At 42.3% G+C, this 14,793-nt stretch overlaps 1 protein-coding gene across 3 annotated transcripts in view; it reads left to right on the top strand.

Annotated features, from left to right (window-relative positions):
• LOC118218442 (VPS10 domain-containing receptor SorCS1-like) overlaps nucleotides 1-14,793 on the top strand; it is a 142,466-nt gene that overhangs the window by 72,866 nt on the left and 54,807 nt on the right. For all 3 annotated transcript variants that reach the window (XR_004763414.1, XM_035401089.1, XM_035401090.1), the window contains exon 4: nucleotides 7,724-7,882. Coding sequence is in view for 2 of the 3 variants with exons in the window: in XM_035401089.1 (XP_035256980.1) it covers nucleotides 7,724-7,882 (159 nt within the window). In the remaining variant the exon portion in view is untranslated. The remainder of the gene's footprint in view (nucleotides 1-7,723; nucleotides 7,883-14,793) is intronic.

Raw genomic sequence — 14,793 nt, 5'->3', positions numbered from 1 at the left:
GCAAGTTTAACTATTTCTAATATTGGGGTGGGACATGTCCCCCCCAATCCCCTCCACTTCCTTCACCCCTGGGAGACAGCAAGAGCATGTTTGGCACAATAGGAAAGATTATCCACCCATATAGCCATGCATAATTACATTTACAATTGAATATCCCTTATTCGGCTATTTTACATGTATTTAATCTGGCTGAAAATCCTAGCTGTGCTTATGAAACAACAATTTGGGTACGGTTCGGCGTATTGCTGTTTTACCATTGCTTTGTTGTTCAGACAACACAATACAACAACAAAATGATTTTGACGCACACACCAAGACACACATCTAAGATGTGACAACCAAAAGAAGTCAAAAGATTTAATCATGAAATGCCATGTGTCCTAATGGCCAAATAGTACCACTTTGCATACATAAAGGTACACATAAATGGGGCTTCTGTTCCACTAGAATTTTGATGCTGAAGATTCATTTAAGTTTATAAGACATATGACATGCTTGTTCATTGATTAAAATATCTAATCGCATTCTGAATGAGAAATGACATTACAGACTAGTCAAATAGAAGCTATTATTGTACACAATCAGAAACCTAATTGAAATGCTACTCATGTTTCACTCTTAGCCTCTCAAAAGAAGATCTGTTTGAGCTACAGTTGCTTGTCATTACACAGTTTCAGGGAGACCTGATTTGACTGCAGAGAAACCCCACAGCACTGAATGTCAAATGCACCTGGCAGTGAGTGTTGAATCTTTCCCTGAGACAGAAATAACTTTTGAGGTTTGGAGAGCAATTTTGTCACAATCATTTCAACAGCAATTTGCGGGAAATGCGTAATGATTTTTTCACTTGTTTTGGATATTGCTCAAACCAATTCAACAATGCATCATAATATTTATGGACACTGCTCTCTCTCTCATTTCAAAGTCAAATTCATTTTTAAATAATGTTTAAAGTAAAACACAAAAGTGAAAACATCGCTTGACACTTTGTATTTTGTGATAAGTATTGCCCTCACATGCTCATTGCTAATCAGACTCAGCAAATTCAGTGAATTGTCTACCATTACTGGGATTATGAATATTTTATGACTAGATAATTCACAGTTCATAATACAGTATGTGACTATAAAACAGCTTCCATTTGCAAATAGAGCCAGGGTTGTACCCAAATGTAATTTTTACTGGTGTCAAAGTATCAACTGCAACGTTGGTAGCTAGCCAAATTGAATTACTGCGATGGTCGTGCTTACCTTGCTAGCAACTTCATGGTGAGTCACTAACCCCACTAACAAGTGAGTCACTAACCCCACTAACAAGTGAGTCACTAACCCCACTACATGGGGAGTCACTAACCCCACTATATGGTGAGTCACTAACCCCACTGCATGGGAAGTCACTAACCACACTACATGGGGAGTCACTAACCCCACTACATGGTACGTCACTAACCCCACTACATGGTACGTCACTAACCCCACTACACAGTCAGGCACTAACCCCACTACATGGTGAGTCACTAACCCCACTATATGGTGAGTCATTAACCCCACTACATAGTGAGTCACTAACCCTACTACATGATGAGTCACTAACCTCACTACATGGTGAGTCGCTAACTCCACTACATGATGAGTCACTAACCCCACTACATGGTGAGTCACTAACCCCACTACATAGTGAGTCACTAACCCCACTACATGATGAGTCACTAACCCCACTACAGGGTGAGTCGCTAACTCCACTACATGATGAGCCACTAACCCCACTACACGTTGAGTCACTAACCCCACTACATGGTGAGGCACTAACCCCACTACATGGTGAGTCACTAACCCCACTACACAGCGAGGCACTAACCCCACTACATGGTGAGTCACTAATCCCACTACACGTTGAGTCACTAAACCCACTACACATTAAGTCACTAACCCCACTACATGGTAAATCACTAACCCCACTATATGTTGAGCCACTAACCCCACTGCATGGTGAGTCACTAACCCCACTATATGGTGAGTCACTAACCCCACTACATAGTGAGTCACTAACCCTACTACATGATGAGTCACTAACCTCACTACATGGTGAGTCACTAACCTCACTACATAGTGAGTCACTAACCCCACTACATGATGAGTCACTAACCCCACTACAGGGTGAGTCACTAACCCCACTACAGGGTGAGTCGCTAACTCCACTACATGATGAGCCACTAACCCCACTACAGGGTGAGTCACTAACCCCACTACAGGGTGAGTCGCTAACCCCACTACATGATGAGTCACTAACCCCACTACAGGGTGAGTCACTAACCCCACTACAGGGTGAGTCGCTAACTCCACTACATGATGAGCCACTAACCCCACTTCACGTTGAGTCACTAACCCCACTACATGGTGAGGCACTAACCCCACTACATGGTGAGTCACTAACCCCACTACACAGCGAGGCACTAACCCCACTACATAGTGAGTCACTAACCCCACTACATGGTGAGTCACTAATCCCACTACACGTTGAGTCACTAAACCCACTACACATTAAATCACTAACCCCACTACATGGGAAATCACTAACCCCACTATATGTTGAGCCACTAACCCCACTGCATGGTGAGTCACTAACCCCACTACACAGTGAGTCACTCACTCGACTGCATGGTGAGTCACTGACCCCACTACATGTTGAGCCACTAACCACACTACATGGGGAGTCACTAACCCCACTACATGGTGAGTCACTAACCCCACTACATGGGGAGTCACTAACCCCACTACATGGGGAGTCACTAACCTCACTACACAGTGAGTCAATTAACCCACTACATGGTGGGTCACTAACCCCACTGCATGGTGAGTCGCTAACTCCACTACATGGTGGGTCACTAACCCCACTACATAGTGAGTCACTAACCCCACTACATGATGAGTCATTAACTGGTTAGTTACTAACCCCACTACATGATGAGTCACTAACCCCACTACACGTTGAGTCACTAACCCCACTACACATTAAGTCACTAACCCCACTACATGTTGAGCCACTAACCCCACTGCATGGTGAGTCACTAACCCCACTACACAGTGAGTCACTAACCCCACTGCATGATGAGTCACTGACCCCACTGCATGTTGAGCCACTAACCCCACTACATGGGGAGTCACTAACCCCACTACATGGTGAATCACTAACCCCACTGCATGGTGAGTCACTAACCCCACTACATGGTGAGTCACTAACCCCACTACATGGTGCGACACTAACCCCTCTACATGGGGAGACACTAACCCCACTACATGGGGAGCCACTAACCCCATTAGATGGTGAGTCATTAACTGGTTAGTTACTAACCCAACTACATGGTAAGTCACTAACCCCACTACATGATGAGTCATTAACTGGTTAGTTACTGACCCCACTACACGTTGAGTCACTAACCCCACTACATGGTGAGACACTAACCCCACTGCATGGGGAATCACTGACCCTACTACATGTTGAGCCACTAACCCCACTACATGGGGAGTCACTAACACCACTACATAGTGAGTCATAGTGATATTTTTTAACCCTAAATTTACAGTCATGTTCTCATGTGTTTCTGGTAAACCACCACGGAGTGAGCTTGTGCATTAAAATGAGTTTCTATTACAGTTCTGGAAAGATCACAATGCTGCCTCTTAATAATATGGCACCAAAAAGGCCCTTTATTCCCCACAGCTGTACTGTGTTTCAGACAGATGTATCTGGAATTCCAGAGCTCGGTCAAGAGATGCCCGCCATGTCAGTCCGTTTGATACGTTCAGAGATGTTTGTATAACTACAGACAAACCATGTCCCCGTATGTCATCTGACCTTTCATTCGAAGCTACAATTAAGCATGCCTTTCCCTGATATGTTACGGATAAGGTTAAATCCAGCCAATCCTGTTTCCTGGCTGACAAGTGTTGTGAAGTTATGTTTCCAGGTTCAGGAATAATTGGCAAATAACAGAGGTGGACCTTTTTTCGTGTGAAACAAATGCTATGCCAGGCAGCTACAGACAGACAGCCGCGTGAAAACACATTTGGCAAAATGATCTGTCAGAGCCGCAAGCCTATACATAAATAATTTAATACTTTCTACTCAAGAGTTTGCTATCAGCGTTGAGAGAAGGCTACATTTTATGTGAAAAAGCCTACCCTTCTCCAGGGCCTTTTTATTTTTACTGAGAAAACGGCGGTCATGCAACTCTAGCATTTCTCTCCCCCTAGCTATAGAGAGAAAAGCTCATCACAGTTGTGTAGTGAAATCAACTAATAACCACCATGGATTATTGCAACAGCTAAGAATATATAACACTTTCAAAAGTTTTTTTTTTTTTTTCTGAAGAGTTCTCTGAGAAATTTTCTGAAAAGCAGATGAATTTCAGTTTTAATTTCTTGGTGTTTGTAATGAGCAGAAGCTCAATCTCTGAGGAAACAAAGCTGTCGTCTTGCAGTATTGTGTATACAGTAATCATTAGTGAGAAACCAGCTTAGATTTCAATTACATTAGAAGTTTATCAAATATTACAGATATAAAATTGTGCGGTTTGGCACTGGATATTCTATAATACAGTAAGAAATCTGAAAATGGAGAGGTGTTATTGGAGGAAGTTAATTTGTGTTCAGCAACTGAACTCCATTCAGGCCATTTCAGTGCATGAGCTAATTTCAGCAGCCATTAAAAGTTTCACACCAGTTCAGGCATTCAGAATAGAAAACTTTTCCGAGATGTTTCATATAGAGCTGCGTGTAAGAAATACAGTGCCGTGAAAAAGTATTTGCCCCCTTCCTGATTTACTCTATTATCGCGTATTTGTCACACTTAATGTTTTCAGATCTTTAGACAAAATGTAATATTAGACAAAGGGAAACTGATAAGCACAAAACACATTTTAAAATTATAGTTTCATTTATATAATGAATAAAGTTATCGAACTCCCATTTCACCCATGTGAAAAAGTATTTCCCCCATAATTACTCAATCAATTAATTAACCAAATTTAATTGATAATTAGATTCAGCTGATTGAACACAGCCAGGCTTGATTGCAGCCAGACCTGTTAAATCTAACCTTCACTCTTACTGAACCTTAACATCAGAGTGAAGTAGTCACCACAAAGTTTCTACAAGCACACAATGCCATGATCAAAGAAAATTCTAGAAGAGATATTAAACTGAGTCTGGAAAGGGTTACAAAACCATTTGATTAGGCTCTGGGACTCCATCAAACAACAGTAAGAGCCATTATCTCCAAATGGAGAACACTTGGAACAGTGATGAATCTTCCTAGGAGTGGCCAACCTGCCAAAATTTCTCCAATGGTGCAGTGACAACTCCTCCAGGTAGTCAGAAAAGATCCTAGAATAACATCCAGGGAATTGCAGGCCTCTCTAGGGCCAGCTAAGACTCTGTGTTCATGACTCTGCAGTAAGACAGAGACCGGGCAGTGGGCATAAATGGGATTCAAGGGAGAGTAGCGAGGCAGAAACCACTACACCTGGATGATCCCCATGCCTTCTGGGATAATGTTCTATGGACAGATGAGTCAAAACGGGAAATGTTTGGACCAAATGGGTCCCATTATGTCTGGCGTGAAGCAAATACAGCCTTTCACAGTAAGAACATCACACCAACAGTCAAACATGGTGGAGGCAGTGTGATGTGTGGGGATGCTTTGCTGACACTGGGTACTTTTTCACTGCACTGTAAAGCAGGTACAAATGTACAGCAGTCATGTACAGTAGCCCAGTCTTTGGAGCTGAGTAACGGATTTCCCACAGTTTAACCCAATGCACATGCACTTCCATGCATTGGTGGACTGTTTTGCTTCAGCAGACTCTTCTGTTAAAAGTTTAAAAAGTTTTTATTTGTTATTTTTAGAGCAGTACAAGATGACAGTTCTTTGACTAGTTAAACGTGTGTGTGCACAGGTTCCCAAAATAATGAAAGTACACTTCATTTTGACTTATTTTGCTTCCAAATGAAGATTCTACATGTGAAAAGCAGAAGTATAATATATTTTTGTACAGCTGCAAAACAGTTATGGATTTTTTTAGATGCAGAGCACCTCATGGAACTGGCTGGTTAGCCTCTCACTCACTCACACATCACTCACTCACACACTCACTCACACACACACTGACTCACTCACTCACACAATCGCTCTTGTTTAGCAGGCTGAAGATTGTCCACCAGGGGGAGTCATTATCACTCCTGGGGCTTCTCATCATTGACTGTGTCCTTATTCATACTGTAAAAAGTGAACTCCCACATTATCAACCTCAGTTGGACCAGAAAAGACATTAAAATAAACGTGGCAGCCAACTTTTTCAAATCATTGTTTGATTTTTATAATGGATGGCCGCACTGTACAGCTGCCTAATCGTTCTCTGAAATATAGGCTGAACTAGGTCTTTTTTTTAAACCCCAATAATGATCCATATTATTTTCTTAAACAGCATGTGCATAAACATCTTGAATATACTCCACCAGCACTTGAAACGGTGCGGTCTTGTGCCTTATGTTCCACTTGACAAAGGAGAGCAGAAATACACACGTTATCTGCATCTTGAAGATATACGCTGTTGGCCAATAGTCTTGCAAGATTCAGATGCAAATTAGTTTGGGGGCAGACAAGAGAGGCAGCCATTTTCCTCCAATCATTCTCATGCAGGGTACTGTGGGACAGCTACCTGGCCAGAAGCAAGTACCTGTTGATGAGGGCTATCAAAATTTAGGGCCAATCCTTGAAGTATTATTGTTATATTTAAATAGAGAAACTGTTGCCAAGTTACATGATGAAGTCATGCAAACATAATTGAGAAAGTAGACAAATGAAGAAGGATAAGGTTTTAGAGCTAAATCAGGGGTTCATTTTTTAAAGAATTTATGGTTTAAACATCATAATCAAACCTATTCAAAATCATAACAAGCACTGGGTTAGGGGTTGCACAAATGACAATTTCATACAGTAGTTCCTGGTTTGAGGGTGTATTTTATGATAAGAAAGGGGCCAAATCCACAACAAAATGTTTAAAGCCAGCTTTCAAAACAATTCAGTCATCTCCAGAAATATATATTCAATCTAAAATAAACTCATTCTGTAGCTCTGATTCTGTACTTTAACAGGAGATGGAAAAAATGAGAGGCAAATTTGGTCACAAATGAAATCATTTTAGCAAATGGTTTGCTTCCCATTTTTTCTGGTTTTCAGGGTGCAGTGAACACAGGCAATCCCATAAGGCAGGAGTGGTCCAGCAGTCCTGTCTTATGCCAAATTCACAAATATGGATGTAACATTAATGCACTGAGCTCACATTCGTACTTTGCTAGTCGTCTCTGCCAATAACTGGATATTAATCATCCAAGTGGCGGTACGTACGCATTACATGGCCGCATTTAGAGGTTGGCAGAAAGGAATGATGGGAGAAATAGTTTTTAATGGACTCAATATAAAATTAATCTGAACTGCAGAGTTCAATACCCAGCTCCATTCCTACACTGTACGGAGAGTCACCCTGTGCTTCTCTGTCCTGTTTTGCAGATCATGCTGCTCACTGACCCAGAGATGGAGAACAGTGTACACAGAGTTAGCCTGTGTTCTTCTGTCCTGTTTTGCAGGTCATGCTGCTCACTGACCCAGAGATAGAGAACAGTGTATGGAGAGTTAGCCTGTGTTCTTCTGTCCTGTTTTGCAGATCATGCTGCTCACCGACCCAGAGGTGGAGAACAGCCTGCTGATCAGCTTGGACGAGGGAGCCACCTATCAGAAGTACCGCCTGAGCTTCTACATCCTCAGCCTGCTGTTTCACCCACAGCAGGAGGACTGGATTCTGGCCTACAGCCACGACCAGAAGGTACCACGTCCACCACCTGCTGTCCACACTGGGGCCCTGACACCATCTGTCATCTGTCATATTCCTCCCCCCCCACCCCCACCCCCCACCCTCTACCCCCGGGTGATGTGCTTGGGTTTCTCAAAAAACATTCTAGGCCACAGTTCATTATCCACGTGAACACTGTCAAAACTTCAGAGAATCCGATGGCCAACATGTTCCTTCACTGACTTTTGTTAACTTTTAAATGTCTCTTTCAGGGTGGGTCACGCCGCATATGTTTTTTAGACTGAGAATTGACGGAAAATATTACTGTAATATTATTGTAGATGAGCATGCTATTCATTACTATTAAATACATTTCAGTTAGTGGTTTTTTATTTATCTGTTTTACCCATTTATTTTTTTTCTGATATGACACTAGTGGAGATCTTATTGTCTTAGAAATGAAATCATAATAAGTCGCATTAAGTAGATATCCGGTGCTTTATGATTTATATACCATAATATACTGTAGCACAGTGAACATACTAATAGCTATACGGTCTGTTGCTAATACCAATTTTGGGCATTCACAGTAGATAGGATAAGAAGGTTATTCATGTGAAAGGGAATCCGAAGCTCATTTGCATTCTATGCTTAAAATTCATTTGTGAGAGATTTATCATGTTCTGGCGGTCAGGGTGTAAAGAGCCGTCTGAATTATCTGCTGATGGCAATGTCACTCCAGCCGTTTCTCTGTCCTCCATTTTATAAAGAGGGGGAAGCGTCGAAAATGACCAGCGCGCACCCAAACCAGAAGCAGCCTTTACTGCTATACTACAGGATTGACATTTGGTCATTTCAGTAAGAACTGCATCTTAGGTCACCAAATGTCTTGTGTAAGGAGACAACAGTATGACGTCATTTGTTTTAATCATTTCACTTAACAAAAACATCTGGTATCATGGACACCAGCATCATAAGCATGAATCTGATGCGTTCAGCTGTTATTCTCAGTTTCCATTAAAAGACAGTGAATCGACTCCCTTGCAACTTGGTTTCAGAGAGCTGAGCGAGGCTGAATAACTTTGCACATCGCCAGTAGAGTACCGTCCAACATATTGGGTCCCGATAATTGAGATTTATCAATCTTTCTGATAAGAGTGTTAAGTACGTGCTAATTGCCCGTAGCCCAAGCATATAATCAGTACTGGGAACAAATTGTTTCCTTTAAGCTGTGCAGGCAGAAAAAGTAAAATTAGTTTGCTGTTCCTTTATGTTCGTGCCTTCAGCAGGCTGTACCCAAGCAACCAGGAAGCTACACAAAGGTACACATCCATCCACACATCCACGGAGCCAGTGCAGCTCATGACCTTTAAACAGCAGAGGCTGAGACCTCTGTGCCACTCCACTTCCACACTATTCAAATGTCAAATTTAAATAGCTCCATTTGGGGAAATTATTTTAAATTTAAGGGATGAGATTGCACCTGTGCTGTTTGTGTAAATGGAAAACTTAGAATTGGTCTGCTTCCCACCAGCAATCAGAATATTCTGTTTTAATCTTTTGAAACAGAGTAGAAAGAGATATTGGGGGAATTGAATTGAGTGAAATCTTATCTCCATCTTATCTACCTTAGATTTTTTTAAAAACCAGAGGGAGTCTAATAGCCTGTAGTGCAAGAAAAATAGGCATTAAAGTTGCAAGAAATATGGAAAAGAAGAAGAAGATAGGCTTAGATGTGCGGAGCTAAGTAAACATAATGGCAAGAAGGTTATTCGCAGTGCGAAATTACAAAGGAGTAGTCCAGGTGCAGTGTTCAGTACATACTCAGTAGGGTCCAGCTGAGGGGCAGTAATGTCAACAGAAGACCAGAAATATCTTGTGTTGTCTAGCAAGAGAAACTGTCCTAAAACTGCACCACAACTACAGACATGATCAGTAAACTAAGATTGACTAATCATATAGAGATCCATTCAGTTTTAATTTTGTAAGTAAGGTTGAATATAGATTGTGAGGTAACAAATCCATGTATATTGTATTTATGTATTACTCATGTTAACCCCTTTGCGCACATGACAAATCTTCCCAGTCCTTGCCCATTTAGGGGGTACCCTATTTAAAGCTTTATAATGTGAACATCACAGACTTGAAATATGGCTTAAATGAAGCAAGACATTTGTACTATTTACAATACTAACTTAAGTTTGTATTCATAATTTAGGAAGAAATAAAGTTCCACAAATGCAATTGTCTGGGCAAAAAATCAAAATGGCTTCCTCGACTTTCATTGGCACCGCTCTGGTTCTCGGCAATAACAGACTTCAAAGGTAATCAAAAGCCCAGAATTCATCCATCCATCCATTATATATACCCGCTTATCCTGGGCAGGGTCGCGGGGGGTGCTGGAGCCTATCCCAGCATGCATTGGACAAGAGGCAGGAATACACCCCAGACAGGCCGCCAATCTATCGCAGGGCAAATCCCAGGATACATTACATTACATTACATTACAGGCATTTGGCAGACGCTCTTATCCAGAGCGACGTACAACAAAGTGTATAACCATAACCAGGAACAAGTATGACGAAAACCCTAGAGAGAAGTACCGGTCCAAGTGCAGGGAACAACCGCATAGTTCAACTTGGACCCTGAAGGTTAAACTGATTAACACTACCACAACGAGAACGGCAACAACGCAGTCTATGGAAAAAATACAAGCAGTAGTTAAGACAGTTAATGCACTTAAGTCACCTACGAAACAGCTGCCTAGTTACAACCCTAAGCTTACAGTCATTTACAGGGGGGTAGGGAGGGATGGGGAGAGGTGCAGCCTGAAGAGGTGAGTCTTCATTCGTTGCTAAGGATAAGGATTATATAATCAACACTCATTTATACCTGGACTACGGAATCAATTTGTGGTGTGGGGATGGTTTAAGCAGCCACACCTGCCCTGGGTCAAGTTAATTAGACCTGGCTAATTAGATAATAGGTTAGATAATTGGCCGGTCTAACTGGACCCGGGAACAGGGGTGGCTGCGCCTGTGTGTAATCGGTGCGCACAGGTTAAATCTGCCATCCCCACCCACATAGGGGAGAGCCTCTCTGTCATGACAGTGATTGACATCTGCTCCTCGGCTGTAACATCTTGTCAACCTCGTAAATAAATGTGGGTTTGGTGAACATCGTCTCCCGGTGTCTCTGTGCCGGAGAGCCCCTTGGAAAGCCACTTCGGTGGTGGAGGGGGCGGGGCTATGTATAAAAGGTGCTGTCATTTCTACATGATGAAACTAAAATGTATTAAAATGCCCTTTAATAAAAGACGGCAATCTTTACTTTACTTTAGCCACATATGAATTGTTTGATTACAAATCAATAATTTTGGAGCACAGATTCAAATCAAGAAAATGTCTTTTCCCTAACATTATGGAGATCACTGTACAGTACACAGTATTTTAAGCAAGCATATGTATATATATACATTTTTCTGGCATGCAGCAAGCCAAAGATATATATATACAAATGAACGTTAAAAACTATGGCTCTGTTTGCTTAGATGTGCATGGTAGGTCCTCATCTGTTCTGTTCTGCATTCACTTAGTGTGCACAAACTCCTCCACCGCCGTTTTAAGAGTACTTTGGGTATGCTTCACTAACGCCTGTGGTGTACCCCGCATTTATAACTCAACGTTTAACTGCAGACTCATTTGATGAATAGCAAATGTTTGATAAGTGGATGTGTTACAAAGGTGTATTTGCTCAGCTTGGAGAGCGTTAGACTTGTCCATCACGTTTTCTCTCCAATGTTCTGTGCACAAATCCTCACAAATAATTTATCCACATTCAGTTTGATGTCAAACACACACCTGGCTCATTAAAAGTCTGGCTGTGTGAGCTTCATAAAAATCAAATGCTCACTGCTATCATTTTAGCAATGTCGATACTTAACCCATGTACGTATATTCATGTGGCCTTTGTTGGTTAGTAGGGGGCAAATGTTGAAATATTAAAAAGAGGGCAAAGGCTGGTGTCAGCCATAGAGATTAGAGATTGTTGTACTTGTATAACCAGAAACATTTATTCTGAGCTATTATGCTATTTCTTAATGGATTTTTTCCCTCCATTTAACCCAACTCGGACTGCCCAGGCAAGCCCCAAAGAGTACAGACACATACTCTCCTCCACAATGCTCGATGCCGTTGGCCACTAGTTGCTCTAGCGCACCCACTGGGTCGGAGGTGTACACTACACGTGCAGCTCAGACAGACAGACTCTATTTGCCCAATCAGCCAACAGGGGTCGCTGTTGAGCAATGACACAACCATACAGACACAGGGATATTCTACAGCATGAAGCTGCCAGCCGCAACTGGCACCTGACATCAACGCAGTGCCCATCCACACACCGGAGAAGAGCCTAAGAGGATGAGCCACCTCTGAATTAATATGTTAAACAGACACTATTTATGGTATGCACTGACTTTGTCAACTTCTTTTCTTTAATTAGACTCCCGTTAGCTTCTGCATGTGCAGCAGCTTCTCTACATGGGGTGCACACATGGGAACATGACATAGAACCGAACAGTAATAAACAAGGATGCAATAACAGCATTACATGAAAAAGGGCTGGAATCCAGCCAGAAAAAGTTGCTCATCACTTAGCACAGTGGTGTTCGAATTAGGCTGTGCTTTTAACTTGCACAAAGTGCTCGACGACTGAGCTCGTGCTAGGCATTTATTTTCCACCCGCACTTAGCATTTAATTATTTTATGGAAAAGGTTTTCATCGAAAGAATGCAGCTGTGTTAAAAGCAGCATTTCCTGGGACGAGCCGGATCCAAAAATAACAGGCTAGCGCAAAACAAGAAACTGCATTGCAGGTGAAAGAGGAAAAACATCGTGGGTTACTGGGCGTAATCCTGTGGCATGACCGCATCCTGCTCACTCAAGCACTATATTTATATTCACTATTTTATATTGCCTTAATTTGATGGCTATATACCGTTTTATTGTTGATTAGAAACAACCGGATGCTTTTTACGCATACATTGCAGTATTTATAGCTGCTGTGGGTCATGCAGGGGGTTGAAATACAAGGGGTGGAAATTTTACCTTCAGTCCAAACGTTGCTCTCAAGCGGCTCTCATTCCTTTTTTCTTGATTAACAATCATACCAGCTGAATAATTTGTATGTGGTTCTGGGTCATAGAGAAATTGAATGACACGTTATTTCTCAGCTAAGAGTCCAATATCCATGTTTAGACTGTAAAGCTTACCTTTGAATTTTCCTGTGCAAGGATATTGCTCCATAGGGGTGTAACAGTACACAAATTTGTACCGAACCGTTCGGTATGAGACCTTTTATCCAGCACGTATTGCGAACCGGACAATTACAGACAATCTTTGTTCCCCCGATGACTCTGTTTTCCTTTCCTGTATTATTCGTTTTCCCTCAGTGTTGTGTTTAGTGTTTAGTTCTTTGTGTTCTGTTCGTTTAACCCCAGTCTCACGCGTTTCTCTGCACTTGGGTCCGCCTCGCTCCCCGGACAAGCACGTGGACTGCAGAGTAGATGATGTTGGTGGACCACAGGGTGGAAGCACAGGAAATGCTCTGCCCAGAACTCTTTTTATTACTTGCCCTGTCCTCCCAGTTACCAGTTATATTCACCAGCCATACACATTGCAGCAATCTAAGGGGTGGACCAAAGACATCACTGGCACAGTTATGATTTGATACCAGACCATGGGGCCCATCCACATACTGGAACAGAGCCTTAACAGGTACCAGACCATAGGGTCCATACACACACTGGAACAGTGCCTTAACAGATACCTGACCATGGGGCCCATACACACACTAGAACAGAGCCTTAACAGATACCAGACTATGGGACCCATCCACACAATGGAACAGAGCCTTAACAGATACCAGACCATGGGGCTCATCCACACACTGGAACAGAGCCTTAACAGATACCAGATCATGGAGCCCATCCACACACTGGAACAGAGCCTTAACAGATACCAGACCATGGGGCTCATCCAAACACTTGAACAATGCCTTAACAGATACCAGCCCATGGGGCCTATTAGATGCCAAATAGTGGGGCCCACTAAGAGACCAGACTATGGGGCCCATCCACACACTGGAACAGTGGCTTATGTACCAGACAGTGGGGCCCATCTACATGCATGTTGGTTAAATAAATGCATTGCTGAACCTAAATGGATATAAGGTCTACAGGCAGCTGCAGTCCAGCAGTGTGCAAATTATTAAAACATTGTGCAAATTGTGAATAGAGCTTGAGATTTCTCTGCTTATTGTAATCCAAATGACCATAACAAATAACTAGGGTATTGAATTGGTGGATAATCCTTTGCTTTACATGAAATTAAATATGGCTTATATTGAGATTTGCATTAGAATTACTGGCACTGATAGGCATTCAGTGTCTTACACCTGACTAAAGAATGTTAGTGGGCTCTGTGGAAGTTTGTATGCTACTGTAGCTCTCAAATTCGATATCCGCCAAGCTGTAGCAGTTTACTGACCCTCTTTGAAAAAAATCAAAGTATTTTGCAGCGGTCAAAGAAATGCTAAGATCGTCCTATCTTTGGCATTATTATTTTCAAGGACTGTCTGACTTTGAATCAGTTTAACAATGCTCAGAGTGCTGGTGAGAAGCAAAGATGCTTTGGCAGACTTCCCGCTTTCTTTGAATTTACGATCGGCCAGTGTAGGGTTCGGTCCGGTGGAGAACCAGATTCGTCTCGGTCACGCCTACGGGTGGAAAGAGCACACACACCTGGGTTGTGTTAACTAATCAGCTCTGGATCTTAAAGGTGTGTTCATCTCCACGGTGCAGGGACCGAAACCAGGAGTACATACCGAGAGAGCGAGTCTTTTAGTTTTGTTTGATAGAGCACGAAAGACAAAGCAAAAGAGAACCG

Source organism: Anguilla anguilla, chromosome 18 (genome assembly GCF_013347855.1).
Source record: "Anguilla anguilla isolate fAngAng1 chromosome 18, fAngAng1.pri, whole genome shotgun sequence".
Classification (NCBI taxonomy): domain Eukaryota; kingdom Metazoa; phylum Chordata; class Actinopteri; order Anguilliformes; family Anguillidae; genus Anguilla; species Anguilla anguilla.
Note: the sequence above shows the minus strand (reverse complement) of the source record. Positions and strands in the feature narration are given on the sequence as shown.